Consider the following 25,012-nt stretch of genomic DNA (forward strand, 5'->3'; position numbering starts at 1 on the left):
TTTTTACAAAGTTCAATATACAATCCTTTATTTCTAGCCTTAAAAATCCTAACTTAAATTATCAGGACTCTATTTACAGAATTTATCATCTCTACATGTGTGAGGTGTGGGGTAGGCCATGTCCATGCTGGGCAAACACTGGCCTAGCAATAACCATATTTAGACCATTACACTTGACGTGGACACCAAGGGCCCCTCTTTGTGACAGGCAGAAATGGCTGGGACAACTCATGCTCAGTCTCTCGGCAGCCAGGGCAGCGAACAGCAAAGAGAGCATCAGAAGTTGGCAGCCCTGCTGCCAGTAAATGACTGTATGCCTTTTTAGTGTTTAAGAGAAACGGTTTTTTTCCCTGAGTTATTTTTCTGTGGAATCCTTTTAGATACTATCTAAAAACTCATATGATTCAGAAAACTCATAAAGAATCAAGAGTCCACCATCTTCCCCCTGAAAGGCCTTCCTGAGGCAGAAGTCTGTGGGAGCGCTGTGGTCTCTGCAGAGTCCGGGCAGAATGGCAGCAGCATCCCACATGGTCGTCCTGGGCAAGCAGGGACTGGTGCCTTGGCTCATAGTGTTTGGAGCACACGACCTTGCTCCTTTTCTAGAGAGGAGATGACGGACACAGAGTCCCAGGCATCATCCTTTGGGGAACTGTCCTTGTCCAAGACTTCTAAGATGGGTTGCTCTGGGTCCTTTAAATACTAGGAAAGGTTACAAAACAAAACGGTTACAAACAGTTTCATCAGCCAAGCCTCCGCGTCTCTACTTGCAGTTGGTAGAGTCAGCTACATGATATTCCCGTGTAACTGTATGTCGTCAACCAATGCATACCACCACCGACAATATTGTTGTTACTATGGTGATGCCTGGGGTCAAGCCCAGGGCCTGGTACACGGTAAGCACACAGTCTGCCCTGGCACACGCCCAGCCCTGATTCCCAGCATGCACCTGTCTTTACCCCTCATCTCAGTAATAACTGTAATGGGGCTCCAGAGGCAGGCCTGGGGTGTAGCTCTGTATAGCAATTTCAGGGGCCTAGGTTCCATTCCCAGAATTGTAAAAAACTAAAACCAAATCAAACCATGTGAAAATTAGGGCCAACATATTCATTTGACGATAACTGTGAAGGGTGGAACTCAGAAAAAGTAGGACTTCTGGATGTCCTCAGTGTACACTTTGTGGATGATAGACTTTAAAACATTTCAGAAATGTAACATTTGATGGGGAGATGACCCCTTAGGTAAGGGTGCTTGCTGCTAAGCCTGGCCACCTGCGTTTGATCCCCAGGACCTCCATGATGAAAGAAGAGAACCAGCTCCTGAAGACTGTCCTCCGACTTTTATACCCAGCATGCATTTCTCACCCACCCGCTAAAACAGAAAACGTAACCTTCAGCTGTCATTCAGCTGTGACAGGGCAGAGCAGGGAACATCCCTAAGCGCCCTGGGAGCCCCTGCTTCCACTTGCACACAGCTCTGGGGTACGCTGGGGTGGCGTGGGGGTTCTACAGGAAGAGAGGTCTCACAGCCCTCAACTTTCCCTTTGGTCCTTGGCTATAGACTCTCCCTGTTTCTCAGGCTCTGCCTGCAGCCCTTAGAAGTGCTGAAAGAGACACCAAATGCTAAGGGCCAACAGAAAGAGGAACGGGGCCACACTCGCCTGTGACACCCCAGACAGAAGCAAAACCATTCTCTGTTCCCAGGGAACATCAGTGACCTTTGGCAGTTTTTCATTCTTTCCCAAAAGAGTGCATCGAAACCTTAGATTCCTGCCCCAGAGAAACAGCTGGGGTGAACCCAGACTCAGCTCCTCTGAGGGTTGGACCTGAGAGGCAGGAGGAGCCCAATAAAACCCCAGGGGCCATCAGGACCTACTCTCTGACAGTGTCGAGCAAGGAGCCTTTAAGCCCATCTCCACGGTGCCACGTGCTCATATGGACTTGGATGTTACCCGACATTCATTGTATCACATCTTTATTGTGCGGATTTATGTGCGTGGACCAGTGTTCACCTATGGAGAGCAGAGGCCAACTTTCGGGAGTCAGTGCCTCCTACTGCGTGGGTGCTGGCTCAGATGTGTGCCACCCTGCCCAGCTTTCAGCTCCACCAACTGAAAATCGAGTCTCTGCGCTTGGGCGCCCGAGCCCTGCTGGGTCCCCTGCTGCCAATCTGCACACTCACCTCCTTGATTTGTTCCGGGATGTTTGGGGGAGCTTGAAACCAGTACTTCACCCGGCTCTGGTATTTGAGGAACAGGAAGAAGCAGGCCCCTGTGAGCACCAGCAGCGACAGAAAGATGCCCAGGGGGATCAGGATGACTTGCAGGATGGTGTAGGCTAAAAAAAAAAAGACATAAATGTGAGCAGGGCGAACTGCAGTGCGTGGGCCACCTGACACTGCTTGCCATGTGCCATGTTCATGTCCCAGTAAAACCGACAGGAACCCCTCTCCTGCCCTTGCCCTATGCACTTAATAATTTCAATCTGAAAATGTGAAGTCTAAAAAATTCTATTTCAAAATAGAAACCTGCCCTGTCATGATATCACACGTGGAAAGCTCCTCACCCAGGTTCACGTGATGGCTCACAGTTCACGCATGAGTGCACGCGGGGCAGTGGGATGGCTCAGTAAGTAAAGTCACTGGTCCCTCCCCTGGAGACCAATGTGGTGATAGGAGAGCTGCCCTCTGACCTCCGCTCAGCTGGACACACACACACACACACACACACAAACAAATGCAATAAAAATTCCCAATAAAAATAAAAACACCAGCGCACTCAAAATATCATATAAAACCTCCTTCAGGCTATATAAGGTATCTATGAAACATAAGGGAATTTTGTGTTCAGACTTAGGACTCATTCCTAAGACTCTTCATTATGTATATGCAAATATCCCAAAATCTGAAACAAGAAAACCTCAAATCAGACATACTTCTGGGTCCTGGGTGTTGTGGAGGTTACTCAGCCTAGTCACACGATCAGACTTCCAGGTAAGCACTTTTGGATCTCTCTGCTCCTACCGCCTGCTACTCCTGCCACCCTGCGCAGCCTGCCCGCCTGCAGCCCCGCAGCCTGCCCTCCTGCAGCCCCGCAGCCTGCCCGCCTGCAGCCCCGCAGCCTGCCCGCCTGCAGCCCCGCAGCCTGCCCGCCTGCAGCCCCGCGTAGCCTGCCCTCCTGCAGCCCCGCAGCCTGCCCTCCTGCAGCCCCGCGCAGCCTGCCCGCCTGCAGCCCCGCGTAGCCTGCCCGCCTGCAGCCCCGCTCAGCCTGCCCGCCTGCAGCCCCGCGCAGCCTGCCCGCCTGCAGCCCCGCGCAGCCTGCCCGCCTGCAGCCCCGCGTAGCCTGCCCGCCTGCAGCCCCGCAGCCTGCCCTCCTGCAGCCCCGCAGCCTGCCCTCCTGCAGCCCCGCGCAGCCTGCCCGCCTGCAGCCCCGCAGCCTGCCCGCCTGCCGCCCCGCGTAGCCTGCCCGCCTGCAGCCCCGCGTAGCCTGCCCGCCTGCAGCCCCGCAGCCTGCCCTCCTGCAGCCCCGCGTAGCCTGCCCGCCTGCAGCCCCGCAGCCTGCCCGTCTTCACCGTTTCAGGAGAAATATTTTCACAACCGCTCCACACAACACATGACAGATAAATGAAGGGATGCCTTACCCTTTGCTGTTGTTTCATGGCAAGATACGTTGCTGAACGAAGACTTAGGTCGACAGTTACTTCTGTTTTCAACAATCAGCTGCGTCTCAATTTGTAAACAGTAAACTCTAAACGACTTCAAATCATCCAACACAATGGAGTTCTTCTTGAAGGGGCCGCTCACCTGGGTAGACAGCATCACGGCCACACAGGTGAGCCAGCCAGCAAGGGCCAGTGGCTGCTAGCTTTTCTAGTATCTCCTCAAATGCACAGCGAGCACGGCCGACTGGGAACAAGACCGCAGGGCTGGAAGCTCTCGTCAGCCTTGTGCAGCAACCAGAACTTAACAAATTCTAATTTCTAGGGTAAGAATTCTCTGGGCTAGAGAGATGGTTCAGCCGTTAAAGGCTAGGCTCACAACCAAAGAAGTAAGAGTTCAGTTCCCAGCACCCACAGCTGCCTCTCCACACACACACACACACACACACACACACACACACACACACACACACTTCTTCTAGAAAATAATACATTAGGCTGGGTGATGCTTTGGTGGGCACAATGTTTGCTGTGCAATCAGTAACATGCAGCAGAGTTCAGATCATCACCACCCATGTAAAAATCATGCGTGCTGAATTCGGCTGTATCCCCAGAACTGGGGGAGCAGAGACAGGCGGATCCTTGGAGCCCGGTGGCCATCCAGTCACTGAATGGTGAACTCCAGGTGCAAAGAGAGACCCTGTCTCAAAAACAAAATAAGGTGGAGAACAACAGAACAGACAACAGAAGAGGTCACTTGACATTGACCCCTGTCCTTCGCGCACATAAGCGTGGATAGGTATACCTGTGCACGCACACACATGTGCACACACACCCTCAACAATAAAATAGACATCTGTGTCTTAACAGAGAAAAAACATTCTACCATGTTTTCCCTTTAATTCCAGAACAGCCTCTGGTTTGAAGTAAAACTTGCTGATCCCTTTATAGTTCTGGCCAAAGTGACCATGGGTATTTATGTCCTCAGGAGATAGCTGGACCCAATGGTCTCAGGCTGACAAGGTCCCTTGGATCTGATGTCCCTGTCAACCTTCTTTTTGACCACATCTGTCTCGCGGCTTACACTGATCAAAGCATCTACAATGCCTCATGTGTGCCCTCTCATCCGCGATGATGTCCCATGGTGGAAGCATTAGTCCCTGGATGTTCTTTCTCCTTCCAGGTGATCCCCGCCTCGTCACGCATGGGGCCTTTCTGCAAACCATTCAAACCACTTGCATGACATTGCAGATCATGTAGTCCATGCCAAAAGTGGTCCCGTCAAGGGGGAAGAGAGCCTGATGCCAAGGAGGCCTTGTCCTGGGATTGCTCCATGGTTTTTGTGGCCTTACCGTAACTGAAATGACATCACAAATCTCTGACCATCTGCAAGCCCTAACTATCTAACTGGTTTGGAGGGAAACAGGTCACTGTACCTCCCCAGAGTCCAGACACAGCTAACCCATTATAGTCAAGGAACCAGCAAAGCCTAAAATGGAACCAGACAGCAGGAACGCATGACACCAAAGATGGGTCAGACCCTCAGAGAGAAGGACTCCGTATACAGCAAGGAGGATTAAAACGGGCTCAGGGTCAAGCTCCAGGAGACACAGGGGGCCCTGGTCTTTCTTCTGAGTCAGAAACTCCAAAGAAAAGAAACCCTAGACAAAGGAGAAAAGTTCTTGCCTGTTGGGTTCCTGCTTTTTCCCAGTAATGGACATGATACTCGAAAGTTACGTCTGCTGTCACATCAAAGGGAGGGGAGAAGTGGATGATGAGGGAGCCTTTTCCTGGGGTCACCGAGATGTTTTTTGGAGGCCCAACAGTAACTGAAATAGAATTACAAACAAAAAAGCTCACATGAATGACATACACTTGATATCCATACCCATATAGACCATGTATGTGCATACTGTGTATCTACAGTCTGCATGATCTACTTCTGTATGTGTGTGTACACACACGTTTATACTTAGATAAGCAATGGCTTGCACTCATTTGAGTGCCTGCTCTGAATGTGCTGTTTACTGAGAAGCCAACATCCAAGTGAAAGGAACACCTCTGTGATCCCACATGTAGCACCAAATCAGCCTCTGGCAGGTGCAGGATTTACCCCCACTGACGCCCTCTGAGCTGCTTCTGTTAGTACCACACAGAAGTCATTTCCTGGCTCCCACTAGGGAGGGAGAGGCCAAGCTACAAGAATCTGCACACAACACATCTCAGGGCTGTGGCCTTGCACAGTCCTTCAGGATGACGGCAGCTGAGGTGCTGACTCTCAGCAGGAAGTCATTTGAGAGTAAGCAAAGCTTCCAGAATCATGGCTGGCATCAGAATCCCAAATAGGACAGAAAGTTAAGTCAGAGGTCAAGTTTCAACCAGAGTGGGAAAAGCTGTGTAAGACTTGAAGTCTGCAGAGAAACGGGTGGATCTGGAAAGCACAACACTAAGTGAAGGACCCAAACTCAGAAAGAAAAAGCATGTATGTTCTCTCCCCCACCCATGAAGATCCTAGTCTATAGTGTTCGTGTGCGTGTGTAAGTAAAAAGGATTATCGCATGAAGATCCTAGTCTATAGTGTTCGTGTGTACGTGTGTAAGCAAAAAAGATTGAGTATGGGTGTAGTATGACATTGCTATATCATTGGGTTCTCTTTTACTGTTGGTTTTTGAGAGAGGGTTTCTTTGTGCAGCCCTGGCTATCCTGGAACTCATTATATAGACCAGGCTGGCCCAGAACCCAGAGATCCACCTGCCTCTGCCTCCCAAGTGCTGGGATTAAAGGCGTGCGCCACCCTTATCCCAGGTCACTTTTTAATAAACTGACAGTTTAATGGTTCTGGATTTTTTGGAGGGAATTTTTATTTAGTTAGTTGAATTTATTTACTTATTTTCATTTAAATTTTTTTATTATATTTTTGTGTTGTAATGGTAGTAGCAATAAAATATGCCATGCTACCCAGGATCTTTAAAAAAAAAAACCTAGCCCAGCTGGACAGTGGTGACACACGCCTTTAGTCCTAGCACTCAGAAGGCAGAAGCAGGTGGATCTCTGAGTTCAAGGCCAGCCTGGTCAGACCAGCCTTGTCTACGGTGTGAGTTCCAAAATGGCCAAGGCAGTTACACAGAGAAACCCTGTCTTGAAAACCAAAAGAACAAAACAACAATAAAAAGCTGGGCTTTATTGTCAGCCCTTCTCTCCAAGGGCTGGAGAGATGGCTCAGTGGTTAAGAGCATTGCCTGCTCTTCCAAAGGTCCTGAGTTCAATACCCACCAACCACATGGTGGCTGACAACCATCTGTAATGAGGTCTGGTGCCCTCTTCTGGCCTGCAGGCATACATGTAGACATAATATTGTATACATAATAAATAAGTAAATAAATATTTTTTAAAAAAGCTAGCCCAAATAAATAACTCTGTTTAATACAGCATCAACTATCTAGACAGTGGTCACATAGCTAATTGTCTTATACCTGGATTTCGTGTGTGTGTGTGCATGCGCGCATGTGTGTGTACACTCAAGTGTGTAAGTATCACATATGGCTGTGTGTTCGTGCCTGTGGCAGCAGAAAGTTGATAGCAGGACTCATGCTTGATCACCCCTTCTTCACTGTTAGCTTCCTCTGAGGACCCCACCTGGGGATCCCACCTCCACCTTCAGAGGCTGGAATTACAAGCAGAGGCGGGACCCATGCCCTTGGTGACTGTATAGGTGTGTTAGGATCTGAACTCTGGTCCTCACGCTTGTGTGGCAAGAGCTTTAGCCACTGAGCCTGGATTTACTTGTTAGGATACAAGTGAGCCTCTTTGTGTGTGAACCAGCACAGACTGAGGAAGCTTCGGACATGGCTGAACCGTGGCGGACACAGAACCTGAGTACCCGAGATGCACTGCTTCATTCTGCAGTTCAACATTCACGGACGCCTCACGTGAGAGGCCCTGTTCAGGTCTGAGTGAAAATCTTTCTCTCATAAAGTCAGTGTGCTGGATCAGGAAGGGTGACGAGAACCGACACACACAGGCAGGTGCCTCCTCAGCAGGGTGGGTGGGGACTGTCTTTCAGCACCTGTCCAGCAGGCATCAGGTCCCTGCTCTCCAGAACCACAGCAAAAAGAACAAAAAAGGGGTGCAGCTGCCTCCCAGTAACACAGTATTTACAATAGCCAGGAGGCAGGTCAATTTGGAGCCTGGTGCGGCAAATCACCTTCCTTTAGCATCAGCCTCCAGGGCCAGCAGTCTCTCATGACCCTACCCATTTGCCTTCCACTTATTTAGGATGAGGGCCAGGACCAAGGCCTAGAGCAGGTTCAACATTGTTCACTGAAGAGGCATGAAAAGAAAACCTGGGCACCATAGAGCATTTCTTTTTAAAGATATATTCATTTAAATTCCCCCCCCCTTTTTTTTATTCTTGTGTAGGTGCATGGGTGCCCAAGGAGGCCAGAAAAGGGTGCTAGATGCCCTGGAGCTGGAGTTTAAGGCAGTTGTGAGTTCTCCAATGTGGGTGCTAGAAACTGAACTCCGGTCCTCTGCAGGAGCATCTCCTTAGAAACTGAACTCTAGCCGGGCAGTGGTGGCGCACGCCTTTAATCCCAGCACTCAGGAGGCAGAGGCAGGCGGATCTCTGTGAGTTCAAGGCCAGCCTGGTCTACAAGAGCCAGTTCCAGGACAGGCTCCAAAGCTACAGAGAAACCCTGTCTCGAAAGACCAATTAAAAGACAAAACAAAGCTGCACTCTGGTCCTCTGCAGGAGCATCACTCTGGCCCCTGTAAGGTGTCTCCCCCAGTCCTCTCACCATTGCAATAGTGCTCGAAGTGGCTCGAGGTGACCCACTCAGAAGTGAGGCTTCCTTGCTTGGCTCGAACTCGCAAGTAAACTTGGCGTGAACCTGAGAAACTGTTCAAGCCGCCACCTCTTGTGAAGTCACACTTCGTTTCTGTGATGTCCGTACAATTCACGTCCTTGACCTTATTCCAAGAACCAGAAATGCTGGGAAAGAAAACAAGATTTCAATTCATCGTTCTTCAGAAACATTGTTTTCCGCAAAATAGCTGCAATTGTTTCTCCTTTTGGCATAAGTCAAGTATACTGTTTACCAAGGATTAGTTCCTATGCCGTCCCTACTTAGATGTACTCAACACAATGGTTTTAGGGTAGTCAGCTACCACTATGGCCAATTTTTAAAATATGTTGCTATCCCCCACACCACCACCACCACCACCACCAACAACAACAACAAAACAAAAACAAAAACAAAAAAACACCCCACCTGGTATCCATTGATAAGAATTCTCCATTTTTCCTCAACCTGGTGCCCCAGTCACAGGCAACAACTGATGTACTTTCTGTTTCAATAGGTTCCCTCATTCTGAATGGAACCATTCATACCATATGGCTACCCATGACGGGCCTATTCACGCTATAGAATGTATCTTTTTTAGCTTTGTTTTTTTTTTAATTTGTTTTATTTTTATGTGAATGTGTATGTGCTTTTGAGCGTTCATGTATTCTGTCTGCATCCAGGTGCCCGAGGAGGGACAGAAAAGGGCATTGGATCCCCTGGAACTGGAGTTATGGCCAGTTGTGAGCCGCCATTTGGGTGTTAGGAAATGAAGGTACGCACTCTTAACCACCGAGCTATCTCTCTAGCCCCATGTATAAGTTCTTTATATTTTACATCTATTTCTGTGTGTATGTGTACCAGAGCACACATGGAAGTCAGAGGACAACATGTGTGGAACAGGTCTCAGTTTCACTGTGTGGGTCCCAGGGACTTGAACCCAGGTTCTCAGGCTTGGCAGTGAATGCCCTTTCCTTAAGATATCTCTCTGGTCCATGTATCAGTTCTTCATTTCTCCCCCAACCCCAAGCCCCCACTGAAGCCTGGTATATTGGCACACCCCAGGAGTTCTAGTTTCTCTTTTCTTTTCTTCCTTCCTTTTTTGTATTTTGTTTTGTTTTTCGAGATAGAGTTTCTCTATAGCTTTGGGCCTGTCCTGGAAATTGCTCTGTAGACCTTGAACTCACAGAGATCCGCCTGCCTTGGTCACTTGAGTGCTGGGATTAAAGGCGTGTGCCACCACCACCTGGCAGGAATTCTAGTTTTCTAGAGGCCATGACACATGGATTATGAACTTGCGGTCAGCCTGGGTTACATGAGTTTCAGACCAGTCTGCAACACACAGGGAGCCCCTGTCTTCAAAAGTAGGACGAGGAGGGGGAGGAAGAAGCAAGAAAAAAGGAGAAAGGAAAAGAAAAGGTCCCTTTATATGGGGGAACACATTTTGTCTATACGTCCGTGAGCTGGTAGGCATGTTGTTGTCTATACGTCTGCCATTTTGAAATGTCTGACCAGGGTTCCCAAGGGAGCTTCTCGTCATGTATGCATAGTATCCAATCCAGGGCTTCAGAGCCGAGGAAGAGAAGGACCGTGAACAACAGGAACCCCCCTCCTCAGAACAAGCACTTTCTAGCCTCCAGTCTGCCAATCCCATTCTGCCATATCTCACATTCCCTGACTCACCAGGGATGAGGCACTCCTCCTGCTCTCCCCCCGCCACCCACGGTCTTCTAACCTTGTCCCCATCTCAGAACAACTTTTAAAAAATGTTTCTTGGAAGAGAGACTAATGGGGGGCGGGATAGGAGCGCTGAGGGAAGGAACCCCTTTCCGCGGGGAAGGTAACAATGAGGTAACGAGACGATTTTGTTTCATTTACGTGACTAATGAACCTAACACACCCTCAAGTACGCCAGTCCTCACCAGACCCCATCAAATCGGCCTGAGCTTTACTAGCCAGATGATTCACTCTGGCTTCTGGGCTCTGACCCATCTTGGACTTCAGTCTCAGAAATTGCCTAGCGTTTCATGTGTGAGCATGCGGGGCATCTGTGATGGCTAATTTTAATCGACAACCTGGCAGTCTAGACTTTCCTGGGAAGTCTCAACAAGGGCACTGTCTGTATCAGGCTGGCCTGTGCACGTGACTGTGAGGATTGTCCAGCACACTGTGGGCAGCACACTGCGGGCAGCACCGCTCCATTTGGTCCTGAACGTGTAAGATGGAGGTGTGAGGCAAGTACCAGCAGTGAGCATCCATCCCTCTGCTCCTGACTGTGGATGTGATGTGCATGCCGCCCCCCTCCGCCGCTGTGACAGACAGTACCGCTGAACTACAATAAACCTATTTCACGAAGGTCCTTTAGTCAGGGTATTTTTATCACACCAACAGAAATAAGACGGGGGCAGCTTCAAGCCCTGGGCCTCATGTAAGTGAGACATACGCTCTACCAGCCTTAACAGCCCAGAAGACATGCTTTGCATCTGCCCTTTATTTAATTGATTTGTTTTGTTTGAGACACAGTGTTGCTGTGAAACCCAGGCTGACTTGAAGCGTGCAATCCATCTGCTTCCAAGTGTGAGCATTGCAGTTACATGTCACCGTGCCTGGCTAGGAAACTTGTTTTTTAACTATTATTTTAAAATTTCGCATGTATTTATTTATTTACCAGTGTCTGATGTGTGGACACACGTGTGGCAGTCAGAAGACCTTGCAGTAGCCTTAGTGGGTCCTGGGGTATCAAACCTAGCAGCAAGTGTTTAGCAGCTCAGCCATTTTGCCAGCCCTTAAAAAATCTTTTTTTTTTAGCAACGGTTTTTATGAAAATGTGCATTACATTGCAATTTAATGCTTAGCACCAGGATACAAATTTCCTGTATCAAATTCTAGTATCTATTTTCTTTCTTTCTTTTTTGTTTTTTTTTTTTCCAAGACAGGGTTTCTCTGTATGGCGCTGGCTGTCCTGAAACTCCGAGATCCACCTGCCTCAACCACCCGTGTGCTGGACTAAAGGCGTGCACTGCCACCGCCCACCTAAATTCTCAGTTCCTCAGTCTCCTTATCTCAAAAGGCCAGAGACAGCTTGGTGGGGGAAGGTGCTTGCTGCCAAGTCTGTTAGCTTGAGTCCACTCCCCAGGATCCGCATGGAGGAGGAGAACCAACTCTGGCGAACTGTCCTGACTTCCACACATGGGCTGTGGCATCCGTGCCTTCCCAGTGCACACAAAAAATTAAATAATAAGAAATACGTGCTTATATGTGTGCATACACGTGTATATATATTTTTTCTTTCTCTCTCTCTCTATCTCTTTCTTTCTTTCTTTCTTTCTTTCTTTCTTTCTTTCTTTCTTTCTTTCTTTCTTTCTTTCTTTCTTTCTTTCTTTCTTTCTTTCTTTCGGGGAAGGCTCAATTATAGCATCTGCTTCCTGGACTTAGGAGGAAGACTGAGATATAAGAAAAGCACTCGAACAGGTACCCCGTGCTCAACAAGCAAATGTCTGTCAGAACTACTTCTACCATTTAGGGCATCCCTGAGTCTGCGCTCCTCAAGCCTTTAATACCACCCTCTTCCTTGTTTCCTACACAAGACACTCCTCCCTAGCTGACCCTCTCTTAGCTTTCAGGACTGAGGGCCTGAAGTGGCATGATGGGAACCGGAAGTGCCTGTAGACGCTTCCTCCGGAGAAGTCTGTTTAATGCTTTAATGCTTCGCTATCCTTGTTTTCTCTGGCCCCGCCCACACAGCTGAAGCTCTGTCCCCACATCCCAGGCTAGGTATGGGTATGCATGTTCACTATGCGTGGAGACCAGCAGGCTATGATGCTCCCTGTGCTTCTGCGTGCCCTACAGAGAGCATGCGCTGCTAGAGCACTCAGATAAACAAACGTTTTGAGTGGGCGGCGGCAGGGCAGGTCTCCGTGAGCGTGAGCCCGGCAGCAAGCTGTGACCAGGCCTCGGCAGCAAGCTGTGACCAGGCCTCGAAGACCAGCGGAGGACAGCATGCTTTTGTTGTTGATACAGCAAATCCCTCCAGATTCTATAACGTTGGCTACTAATGTTTGCTCGCTTTTTAAGGATTAAACACTAGGGTCATACAGCTTGGTGGCTGCTATCTGTGACCTACTATTTAAACTTTACAATTCCCCACTGTGTTTCCTGTAGATTTTGTCATAAAAGCGACCAAATGCTTCTTTTCCTTTTAATAAAACCAACCTCAACCCCTGATGAAAGGCTACAAAATGTTTATCAGAAAGAAGGAAGGATGGGGGTTGGGGAAATGGCTACCATTAAATGACAGCTCACAGACGTGGGTTTAGACCTGAGCACCCAACGGGACCTGTAAGCCGCCAGTGCAGCGGGCAAGAGAGCCGGACACAGACATAGGCAGATCCCTGGCCAGCCCATCTAGCTGAATGGGAGAGCTCCAGGTTCAATGAGAGACTCTGCCTCAAAAATAAGGGAGGCAGAGGCAGGCGGATCTTTGTGAGTTTGAAGCTAGCCTGGTCTATAAGAGCTAGTTCCAGGACAGGCTCCAAAGCTACAATGAAATCCTGTCTCAAAAAAACACAAAAGGGCTGGGCGATGGTGGCGCACACCTTTAATCCCAGCACTTGGGAGGCAGAGGCAGGGGGATCTCTGTGAGTTCGAGACCAGCCTGGTCTACGGAGCTAGTTCCAGGACAGGCTCCAAAGCCACAGAGAAACCCTGTCTCGAAAAACCAAAACCAAAACCAAAAAAAAAAAAAAAAAAAAAAAAAAAAAACAACAAAAGGGGGGAGCAGAATTAAGGAAGGCACTTGGACATGCTCTCTGGCCTCCAGATGCCAACACACACACACACACACGCAGGCAACGCACATGCATGTACACACGACTTAGAATCAAACAAGCTATTCTAGACTATGAAGCTACACACACACACGCACACAGACACACACGACTTAAGTGTCAAACAAGCTACTCTGGACTATGAAGTTACACACACACATGCACACAGACACACATGACTTAAGTGTCAAACAAGCTACTCTAGACTATGAAGTTACACACACACATACATGCACACAGACACACATGACTTAGAGTCAAACAAGCTACTCTAGACTATGAAGTTACACACACACATGCACACAGACACACATGACTTAAGTGTCAAACAAGCTACTCTAGACTATGAGGTTACACACACACACACACACGACTTAAGTGTCAAACAAGCTACTCTAGACTATGAAGTTACACAGAAACATTTTCCACAAAGTTCAGCAGACTGAGTACAGTGGCATCGGACTAGAATCTCAGTTACTCAGGAGGCTGAGGCAGGAGGATCTATAGTTCTGGTGCTACATGAGCAAAACGAATGCTTGTCTCAAAATATAGACAGGTTTGTTCACGTGGTACGTGTGCAGTGACTTCGCCATGATCTTCAATCGGCTTACAACTGAGCACACTCTCCCAGTGCACAGCTCTTAGGGCGCACAGCAAGTGCCAGCCAACAACGGAGAGACAGGCAAAGGAGGTGAGAGGCAGAACAAAGGGCGAGAACAATACATCATTCAAAACAGAAAAACCAGGTGAGAAACCGAGAATTCATTGTAGTCTGCAGAGTAAATTCCTTCGTAGGCTGAATTTGGACTTTGAGGTTTTTAAACCTGAAAGCCGCCCCTTCCTTTTCCTAGGCAGAAGTCAGTGAAGAGAGTGAAGGGGTTAACTTTCACCAGGAAGGGAGGGTACACAGCAGCCAGTGTTCTCAGCCGGGCTGCCAGACACACTTGAATGGACCTCTGGTGGGTGGGAGGTTAGAGCTCGATCCTTGGAGCTTTTAAAAGCACGAGAGAAATACTGGCCATGCACAGGTCTCCCCACGGTCCTGCTGACTCCACTGCTCCATCTGACTCCCCACCAGGTCCTAGCAAGGATTCCCATAGAACACCAACTTACAATTTATACTCCACCTGGTAAACCACTGGTCTCGTGTCGTTGGTGGGGGGTGACGGTGCCCAACTCAGAATCTGCTCGTCATTGTACAGGTGAAGGTTCAGGTGCTGAGGAGCAGCAAGCTGGGAAATAGAGTCTTGAGAGGAACCGGAAATGAGGGGGGATGGGGCAGATAAGGAATGAGGGGGGATGGGGCAGATAGGGAATGAGGGGGGATGGGGCAGATAGGGAATGAGGGGGGATGGGGCAGATAGGGAATGAGGGGGATGGGGCAGATAGGGAATGAGGGGGGATGGGGCAGATAGGGAATGAGGGGGATGGGGTAGATAGGGAATGAGGGGGGATGGGGCAGATAGGGAATGAGGGGGGATGGGGCAGATAGGGAATGAGGGGGGATGGGGCAGATAGGGAATGAGGGGGGGAATGGGGCACACGGAATTAGGAGGGGGATGAGGGCGGGTAGGGAAGGAGAGGGAGGAAGAGGTGAACAAGAGATGAGAGGGGGAATGGGCAGGGAGAGAAGAGGAAGATTGCATAAGAGAATGCTCAGTTACAAAACATTTCAGGGCATGTCATCAAAGCATTTATTCAGTAGTCCTCTTCACAGTTCAGGAACGGGGGTGCCTGTCCTCCTGGCACACCCTCTGGGTCTGATGGTGAGGACACTAGGGACAGTGGGAGAAGTGCTTGAGGCCACCCTTCACCTGCGGGCTCCAGCTGGTAGAGCAGGGGTGGGAACCACAGCCTGGCTCCACTGGGATCTGAGATCTACCATTTGTGACTGCGCTTGACTCTGGGCTGCCCAAGCTTCCATTTTCCTACAGGCCCATAGAGCTTGGGTAAAGATTCTGTTGGTGAGGAACTAACAGGCGCAGGCAGGGTACTAAGATGACCCTGCATGTATGTGGAGATGCAGAGGCCCCACATTAGGCAGGCGACCGCCAAAGGCACGCGACATCACCTGCTCCTCCGAGACCCCTCAGCACTCGTCCCCGAGATCTGGGACAGCTTCTAAATCCCAGGTTCCATGCCACAGATGAGGAGATGCGCTCTCAGTTCTCCTCCCAGCTTTTGAGAGACCCAGATAACAAAATAATGCATTCCTTCGAGGTAGCAGATTCCCCCTCCTGGGGTGACAAACTAGTTCCAACCCATCCTGTCAGACAGATACTCCCTCTGCAGGCGGGGCTAGAGTCTGAGAACGCTGGAACCTTCTCTCTAAAGAGATCATAACACTTTCTCTGATCAAGAAAGATTAATGAGAAATATTCAGAAGGTGGAAAGAAAAACATACCGCTCCAGAATTCAAAGCCGGAAACTCAAACCACAATGTTTTCCGAAAGCACTTCCAGACCCGGCTCCCCACCCCCACCCCACCCACCCCCGCGCAAGCCGCGGCACACCGCACCGCCTGCCACCGGGTTGCAGCCCTGTCTAGTTACGGAGTGTCAAGTGCCTCCACCTCTGCGAGCTCCGCTGCTCGCGGCCTAGCTCTTCTTTCAACACAGCTGCCCATTCACGCCGGGCCGCAGGAGAACGTGCACCAGAGCCAGCCAGGAGAAGTAGCGTGGCAGAGGACAGACCGGTTCAGCTCACCGAGGCCAGGCGCCCAGAGAGGAATCTCAGGGACGCGCTTTGCCTGCCTGCACCGGGGTTTGTCGCTGCTGTACCCCCAAATGCGAGAGCTTTAAACAACCCATTTATCATCTTATCACAAGCATCGTTTATCATCATTCTGCTAGGATGTTTGAAACGGGCCCATTACCCTGCCTGCTATACCTCCCCCTCACCACTTCACACATTTGCAGGTGCCTGCCTGGGACCGGCTCTTCCCAATCTAAACACCCATCTAAGAAAAGGAACACCAGGGGACCCAAACTATGGCGAACCTTGCTCTGCCCACACAGGTGCTCTCAGGTTCAAAAGAAACTCAGGACCAAGGGCTAACTGTGGTGCCTATTAGCACACGGAAGTGTCTGCTGGCCTCCAGGCTCACTCAGTACCTGTGGCTCCTCTCAGCTCTTCTCACTCCACCCCTACCCAGCCGGCTGGTGGGCTTCCCTTCCCCCAGCTCCTCATTCCTATACAACCTGCCATTCCATCCATGCATTTTCTGGGCTCCTCTGCCGTCTTCCCTTCTCCCCCTCCCCCTTCCTTGCACATCTCATAGCCTGGTCCAATCTGAGGGCCATGTTTACTGCTTTCTCTCCCTGCTCTGGCCTTCTCCAGATGTCTCTAGCTGTATTCTCTCTCATATCTACAGCAAAAGCCCACGCCTCACCTACAGCTGGGAGCAGGCAGGTCCTCGCTTTATACACTTGTTAGGGCTGGGGGACGGGGCTCATGGTACAGCATCTGCCTAGCAGGCCCAAAGCCCTGAATCTGATGTCCAGAAACTCAAAAAACAAAACAAAACAAAAACCAGTAACAAAAAGATAATCTCTGGGAAAGAGGGAGTTTTCAGACTAGGCGTATGGAAGGTCATCCAGCACAGCTGTGTCTCCACGAGGGCCATCTTGGAAACCCTTATCTCGTTATAGTCACTGAAGAAAATGAGTCTAAGGACTGTGGACTCCACCAGGAAGTGCCAGAGATTAATCCGCATATCATATGCCACTTTACCAAACAGCCCTCTTCCCGGCCTGGAGGGCCCATCCTTGAACTTCATCCTCTCCACTCCAGCCCGGTTTGCCCCTGGGAAACACTTAGCACACTGTCCTTGGGACCTAGTTCTGCCCTTCCCTCTCCATCAAGTCTCCTGGTCTGCTCAGTCACGGCCTCAGCACAGTGACCACCCGGAACATGTCAACTTGCAAACCTGCCCAAGGTGCAATTCCCACCTGAGTCCCTCACACCAGAGAGGTCAGAGGCATAGACTTTAAGACTAGATCGCCTGGACTTCTTTGTCATTGTCTCAGGCTGGGCTCAACTCTGCCTCCCTCTGCCTCCCAGGGCTGGGATCGAAGGTGTGTGCCACCATGCCCGACTTCACAGTGCACTCTTAATCCGGCCCTCCCGAGGAAGGAGGGAGTTCATTTGATGTGTAGGTGTGTTCCACCAGCGCCCCCCAAGTCTGTCAGTCTCCCCTCAGCACTGGAGCATGCACTTTGAAAAGGTGGGGTGTTGCTGGGTTTGGGGGTGTTTTCTCCTGGGGTCTGGAACGACAGACACAGAAGATGTGGGAATGAGCGTTGCGCCCTTCCACTTGGAAGCCATGCCAGGCCAGACTCTCTCTTCCTTGCTTGCTTTGTGTCTGAGCCCACGGTTTTGTCCCATCTCACAGGCCAGGGTGAGGGTGCTAAGGATTCTGGGTGAGAGACTTCTCTGGATGGTTCCAAGACCTGTGTTAGTCACGTTTATGTCACTATACCAAACTATCTGACTGAGTTTGGCTGTTGAGGGATTTCAGTCCATCCTAATGGGCAGCACGTGAGAGAGACTACCACTGGCAGCTCACTGTGGCTGCGTCCCCGCCTGCGTCCCCGCCTGCGTCCCTGCCTGCATCCCCACCTGGCTAACCTCTTCTTAAGTATATGTGAAGTCTCAAGTGTTTAGATCCCAGGCCCATCACAGGGGTGGGGCAGAGAGGCAGGCGGGAAGGACCTGTGACCCCGGTGCAGAGGGCATGCTCTAGTGGGCTCCACCCAACTTATCTCTTCTTACCACGGTGTCACGGGCACACGGAGAAGGAAGGCAGAGTAGAGCTCTTCTCCCCCTCCCAGGTCTGGGTGCTTACCAGGTAGGAGCTCCCTGTCTTTGAAGCCCCTGTGCCCACCCATGGGCACCACATTGGTTTTCTATTGTTGCTGCAGCAAATGAGCAGCAAGGTGGCAGCATGAAACAATAAACATTATCTTACAGTTCTGTAGGTCAGAGTGCAGCAGGTGTTTCGGGGGCAAAGGTCATGGGCCTAGGAGCTGCAAGTGGAAGAATTTGTTCCCTTACCCTGGCTAGACTCTGCTGAAACAGTCTCCCAGGTGATTATATCAGGCATAACCAGATATGCCAAAATCATACCGGACATAACCAGATATGCCAAAATCATACCGGACATAACCAGATATGCCAAAATCATACCGGACATAACCAGATATGCCCAAATCGTCTCTGTTCTAAAATCCTGTGTCTAAGGACCTGCCACTTCGCATGCAGCCTAACACTCACAGGACACTGGCAACTTGGGTAAGAAGGCATACTAATCTGGCCTGTGACAGGGCAGAGCCATTGAATATTGTACCAGCCTGAGGCCACTTATTGCTGGTCACTGCAAGCGTGTCTCAGGAACCAGCTCACTACCTGCAGAGGCAGGCATGGGGAACCAGAGACCAGAAACCAGCCTGTTCTTAAAATCTTAAAAACAGCATCATTTTCAATTATTCATTATTAGCCAATCATTTTTAATAATTAATTAATATGTATGTGAGACTGAGAGAGAGAGAGGAAGAGAGAGAGAGAGAACAACTTGTGGAAGCTAGCTCTCCTGCTACCGGGTAGGTCCTAGATGTCACAGTTGAGTCACTAGACTTGGCAGCAAGCAGCTATGTCACTGTCCAAAAAATGACATCTTAAACCTGAAAATAATCACATCTTTAAAATAATGACAGACTGCTGTCTGCTCTTGCCTTTCACTTATTTTTTTTAAGATTTATTATTTTTATTTATGTGTATGTGAGTGGGCCTGTGTGTGGCTATGTGTACCATGTGTTTGCAGGTGCCCATGGAGGGAACTGGTGGCTGTGAACTACCTGACATAGGGGCTGGGAACCGAACCCCGGTCCTCTGCAGGAGCAGTAAGTGCTCTTAACAGCGGGGCTGAGCCATCTCTCTAGCTCCATTTTCACTAATGATCCTCTGACAGCTCTGTGGGAGGAGCTTCATCATTTGTAAGGAAGCTGAGGCTTAGGTGTGGACTAGCAGGATTCTGTGGCTCTAGCCCCTTCATCCCTGCGCTGTATCCTGTTGCCTTCCTCAGCACCACTAAGAAAGTTTGTGTGGGGTTGAGATGCCCCACAGGCTCATGCTGTGAGTATGGGGGCTCCAGCCTGTGGTGCCCTCACAGGGCTGTGTAACCTGTAATGAGGGGCTGTCTAGGGGGAGTAGGCCACCAGAGACCAGCTTTTGAAAGTTACACCCACTCCCTGGCTCTAGTCCTGCTCTCTCTGCCTCCTGGTCAGCCTCATGTGAATCATGACTAATACCACGATCTTACCTCCAGCACCTTAAATGTGCCAATAACAAAACCAGGAAGTTACCCTTTTTAGTAAACCCCCAAGAGCAAGTTTTTTTGTTTGTTTTGTCTAGTTGGTTCCCCTCCCCCAGCCTCCCAGATAATTTGAAGATTACCTACTTCAAAAGAACAGTTGAAAACAAAGAGAATATGTACACAAAGCTTAGCAGCTTGCTTCAATAAAGGGAGCCACATTATCATTTATCTAGCTACAATGTAGACAGTTTCCCCTTGGAGACTGAGAGGGCACCTGGACAGGAGACTCCCTAATGCCCATTCCTTTCCAATGGCTTTTAGGTTGTCTGGGACTTACTGTCCTTGCCAGTGGTTAACATAGACACTAGACATTCCTCCAGGCCTGTTAGAGACGACACTAGACATCCCTCCAAGCTTGGAGACGATGGCAATGAAGTCCTTATACTCTCACAAGCACTACACACACACACACACACACACACACACACACACGCATGCACGCACGCACGCACGCATGCGCGCATTCACGCGCGTGCGCAGGCAATCCACAGTATGAGTGGAAGCCTCGATTCTTCAGGGCAGGTGATTAAGAAACTAAAGGGTTTCGTGCTGTCATTTTTTTTTTTTTGGTCTGGTTTGTTTTTGTTTTTGTTTTTTTTCTGATCTACAGCAAAGGGCTGCCAATTAGCAAAGCAAGGCGAGCAACCACAGACTGTTTTGGGTCCAATATTTTTATGCTACCCTTGAACTCACTGGAAGAGCTTGATATATAAACTTTCCTTTCAAAGCCTTGTTTCTGGGGGCTGGAGAGATGGCTCAACATTTAAGTTGCTACTTGCTACTCTATCAGGATCCCAGCACCTACTTGGCAGCTCACAACTGTTTATAACTCCAGTTCTGGGAGATCTGGCACCCCCTTTTGGCCTACAGGCACCGTCCACTCCAGTGGTACACATACACACATGCAGGTAAAACACCCATACATGGTTAAAAAGCAATTAAGAAAGCCGTCCGTAACCTACGGAACAGTGTGGGACTCTTCCTTCCCAATTCCTGCTGGCTTCAGGATCACCCTTAATATTTTCACTTTGCATTGTGACTAAAAAGCTCCCAGACAGGGTTTCTCTGTGTAGCACTGGCTGTCCTGGAACTCGCTCTGTAGACCAGGCTGGCTTTGAACTCAGACACCCGCCTGCCTCTGCCTCCTGGGTGCTGGGAGTAAAGGTGTGAGCCATCCCTGATATGTAGGGTTTTTTATTTTTTGTTTTTAATATCTGTCCCAGTAAGTCTTTTTCACAAAAAAGTATGAAAATTTCAAATTGTTACTTGTTAATATCCTCGTATGAGAGTCTAAGAGATTTGCACAAAGGGCTCCCACGTTCACAAGACCTAAGGATCCAGTTTGTTGTCAAGAAGCTACAGACCAAAACTTTTATGGAATACAATAAAAGTTAATCATTAGAAAATGATAATGTTCCACGATGTCAGTTGTAAAGCTTCTAAATATGTCTATCAACCTCTGAGCTCACAGCACAGGAGTAACAAACAGTCACAGACACCCTCTGTGGCCCCAGTCCACACCGCCACTTGTCCATCACACACAACTTGGGTAATCACAGGCTCTCTTGCAAAGGAGACCTAGGGAGGGGCAGTCAGAGACTGCTCAAGGCAAAACTGGGGAACATCAGAGTCTGGGTTTAAACCATTTGTCTGACTCATGAGAAGAAGTTAACCATGTAACCAAGGTGCATCCCTCTATGAGAATCTCTGCCCTTAGAAGACAGGGAATTTAAGACCCAGGGATGCAATGAGGTCTGACCCCCCAAGAGCTACCTTCAAATGGGAGGGAGCTTCCTAATTCCTGAGATTACTTAACTAATGGCAAATCAAAGAGCAAGATAGGGAATGTTAAAAAAAAAGGGGGGGGGACTGGAGAGGTTAAGAGCACTGGCTGCTCTTCCAGAGGACCCAAGTTCAATTCCAAACACCCACATAGCAGCTCACAACTGTCTATGACTCCACTCCCAGGGGATCTGACACCCCCATACCAATGCACATAAAATAAAATTAAATAAATTATTAAAAACAAACAAACAACAACAAAAGCACAGCTGGCTGCGAGTAGCCTACAGTGGCCCGGAAACTCAGGACCCTCCTTTCTCATCCTAAGATCTGTGGGGTTTTTTGTTTGTTTGTTTGTGTTTTTCACAGATATGCACCATGCACTCACTGTAGACTCCAGCTACTAGGGCTGTGATATGATCTCTGCATGGGAAAGAACCCAGCAGAGCATATACAATTACACAGAATGGTCTTGGTCAGTGAGGTCTTCTGTGTGTATGTGTGTGTTTTGAGTCACCATGTGGTTGCTGGGAATTGAACTCAGGACCTTTGGAAGAGCAAGCAGTGCTCTTAACCACTGAGCCATCTCTCCAGCCCTATGAGGTCTTCTTTCATTGATTTTTGATTCCTGGATCATAAATGTAATGAGGTAGTGACCGAGGCAGGAGGTTGAGTTTATCTGAGTGGGATAGGGCAGAGTTGGAATTCAAAGTCAGGCTCAACGAGATCCCCTGTCCTCATACACTGCAGAGGACACGAACATTTCTGTTCCTCATTTATAAGACTCCGAGAAACTGAGTACCAGGATTTTATAGGCCGCCCAAAGCCAATGTTGGTCCTGCACCTTCAGCTGCTCTCCCCGGCACCCAGCAGCCAACAGAGACCGAGACCTCGGCCAGCTCCAGGCCTGGAATTCCCCGAGATCCCCCATACACTCACGGCGGCTCCCTCCCGCAGACTCCTCGGGGTCGGTCCCCCGCCCGATCGCGGACGCCCGCAGATCGGAACCCGCTGCAGGACCCCTCCACCCTGCGCCCTCCCGGTGCAAGTTCCCGGTGTCACCCACGCGTGGACGTAACACCCGCCGAGTCGTCGGGGGCCGGGGTCCAGGGCAGCGCTTACCTAGCGGAGGCGCAGTGGCGCCGAGGCCACAGAGCAGCAACCACAGCAGCCATAGCGGCGGAGGCCGCATGGCCCGGGCGGCCCGGGACCGCGGGGTGGACGCCGCTCAGACCGGTACCGCGGCGGCCATGGCGAGCCGAGCGCCCGCCTCTTCCCAGCCGGGCCGCAGAGCCGCCCAGCCCCGCCCGCGCGCCGCCTCCGCCCTGCCCGCGGGACTTTCCCGGGTGTTCCCGGGAACCACGGTCCCCCGCTCCAGCCCAGCACCCCCCTTTCCAGCCTAGTACCCTGCAGCAGGGCCTCGAGCCGACCTCCAGGCGTAGTCAGGGACCTTCGGGACCATCCTTCTGGGGGCCTGCGAACACCCAAGCCCCACCTACCCCGCTTCCAGACTCCTGCTACACAAAATTTGAGGATCTGCCCATTTATTTTGAATTCCGTTCTTTTTAATGGCCCCAAAGTACATGCTAACCTTTGAACCCTTTTTAGCAGAAAGTTACTTAGGGGTATAGTAGAGAGGACCCGCTAGGACATCGTGTCACAGAGAAGGGGGAAGGAAAGCTAGAGGAACTTGACTCTTTGCTTCAGAATCTGTGGGTTTGGCCCTGTATGCTGTGAAGCTTAGGAGGAAGTGACCCCGAATGAGGCAAGCAGAGGCTCCCAACCTGAGCCCTCTCAGTGGCAAGCCTGTTAGTAGAGAAGTTTGCACCGCTTCCCTCCGTCTTCCAGCTCAGCCACAAGGAAGGGGCAGCAAAAGGGCGAGGAAGATGGAGACCTATTCAAAGACGTGGGTCCTCCCACCCGGGATCAGCTGCACTTAGCCCCTGGGTCCTCCCCACTCCTTTCATTGTGTTTTGAGATAAGTAAGGTCTCAGGTAGCCCTGGCTGACTTCTAACGGGCTGTCAGCGAGTTGGCCTTGAACTTCAGATCCGGTCACTTCCTCTAAGGGCCCAGACACCCTCCTTTTCTGTGTGTGCAACTCTTGAAGTTGGCCTGTGCACTGGCTGGTTTTGTGTGGCAACTTCACACAAGCTAGAGTTATCGGAGAGGAAGGAGCTTCAGTTGAGCAAATGCCTCCCTGAGATCCAGCTGGATCATTTAGTGGTAGGGAGGTACCCATGGTGGTTGATGCCATCTCTGGGCTGAAAGTCCGGGGTTCTATAAGAAAGCAGGCTGAGTAAGCCATGGAAAGCAAGCCAGTAGCAGCAACTTTCCCTCCAGGGCCTCTGCACCAGCTCCTGCCTCCAGGTCCCTGCCCTGCTTGAGTTCTTGTCCTGACCTCCTTAAGTGAAGAACAGCAATGTGGATGTGTAAGCTGGGTAACCCTTTCCTCTCCAGTTTGCATTTTGGTCATGGTGTTTTGTCACAGCAATAGGTATTCTAGCTAAAATAGCCTGTTATAAAAATATGTGGTGAAATACCTAGCAAGAATTCAAACTATGCCTTTATTATTTCAAGACACAAAAATGTACTTATAGGTCAAGTGAGAACAGCAGGGTTTGTCGGGATCTTTTCAACATGATGTGTTGAAAATGGCAAAGGAGAGAAAGTCTAACCCAGAGGCTGTGCATTAGGAATGAGAAGTGGTTCTCTCTCTCCTTTCCCCTCCCCCCATTAATCATGTTTTGTTTGTTTTTGGATGCAGGGTGTCAGGTTAAGGAAAAGGGAATGTGTGTCTTAGCTGAGGCCATAAGGGGCTTGTGACCGCTGAGCCTTTTAGACGGGGAAACTTGGGAACCGCTGCCACCCTGGCCCGCCCCACCCCTTCTGGAATCTCCCTCCTGAGCACTTCTCTGCAGAAACTAAGAGGATTTGTTTTCCCTGCAGAAGTCATAAACACTGTGCAAAGGGGGTGTTCCTCAGATTGGCACCCTGTGCCTCAAGCATACAGTACCCCAAATGCAAGTGATTATTTCCTTGCCCCAAGGCGACTTTGTCAGGGCAAAGCCAACTCAGTGCTGGCTTGCACTCTCCTGCCCTTCCTGTAGAGAGGAGTCCTGATGTCCCTGATAGGGGCTCTAAATTTCTACTGAGATCTGGCAGCTGACGATAACAGGAACCCGGTTTTACTGGCATTTCCTGTGAAAGCACATGGCACTCTTGGCTCTGTCTTCCCTTCTGTGCACCTGTACAGCCCTGAGTCATGTGCCTCCTTCCTGGGTATTCTCTTTGTTCCCAGCTCCTTCTCCCCTTTGGAGGCAAGTTTACCGTGGCCACAGTAAAAAGATTAAACCACAGGGCATTTTATTCACATCTTCCAAGACTGTGCGAGGAAGAGCTGTTCCTGGCACTGTGTGCACACAGTTACATAATCCTAAAAATATTTATTTTATGTGTATGTGCATGTGTGTGTGTGTGTGTCTGTGTGTGGTGTGTACCACATGTGTGCAAGAGCCTGTGAGGTCAAAAGAGACATC

The 25,012-nt window shown here is 49.9% G+C and overlaps 1 protein-coding gene across 1 annotated transcript; it reads right to left on the minus strand.

The window, feature by feature from the left end:
• Ifngr2 (interferon gamma receptor 2) lies at positions 1–22,789 on the minus strand. Its single transcript, XM_057766063.1, has 7 exons — positions 22,598–22,789; positions 14,434–14,566; positions 8,450–8,643; positions 5,340–5,482; positions 3,636–3,798; positions 2,179–2,333; positions 1–699 (listed from the first exon to the last, which is right to left on the minus strand). The coding sequence occupies exons 1-7, from the start codon at positions 22,665–22,667 to the stop codon at positions 565–567; spliced, it is 993 nt and encodes a 330-aa protein (XP_057622046.1). The 5' UTR covers positions 22,668–22,789; the 3' UTR covers positions 1–564.
• Positions 22,790–25,012: the final 2,223 nt, after the last annotated feature.

This window comes from Chionomys nivalis, chromosome 3, assembly GCF_950005125.1.
Source record: "Chionomys nivalis chromosome 3, mChiNiv1.1, whole genome shotgun sequence".
Classification (NCBI taxonomy): Eukaryota; Metazoa; Chordata; class Mammalia; order Rodentia; family Cricetidae; genus Chionomys; species Chionomys nivalis.

What these genes read in the sequence shown, in the direction of transcription:
- Ifngr2 (XM_057766063.1), bottom strand. Translation starts at nt 22,667, where the DNA reads ATGCGGCCTCCGCCGCTATGGCTGCTGTGGTTGCTGCTCTGTGGCCTC. An exon ending in CTTCGAGCACTATTGCAATG is followed by an intron (nt 5,483 to 8,449) that starts GTGAGAGGACTG and finishes ATTCTATTTCAG; the next exon opens with TTACTGTTGGGCCTCCAAAA. An exon ending in CCATGAAACAACAGCAAAGG is followed by an intron (nt 2,334 to 3,635) that starts GTAAGGCATCCC and finishes TTTTTTTTTTAG; the next exon opens with CCTACACCATCCTGCAAGTC.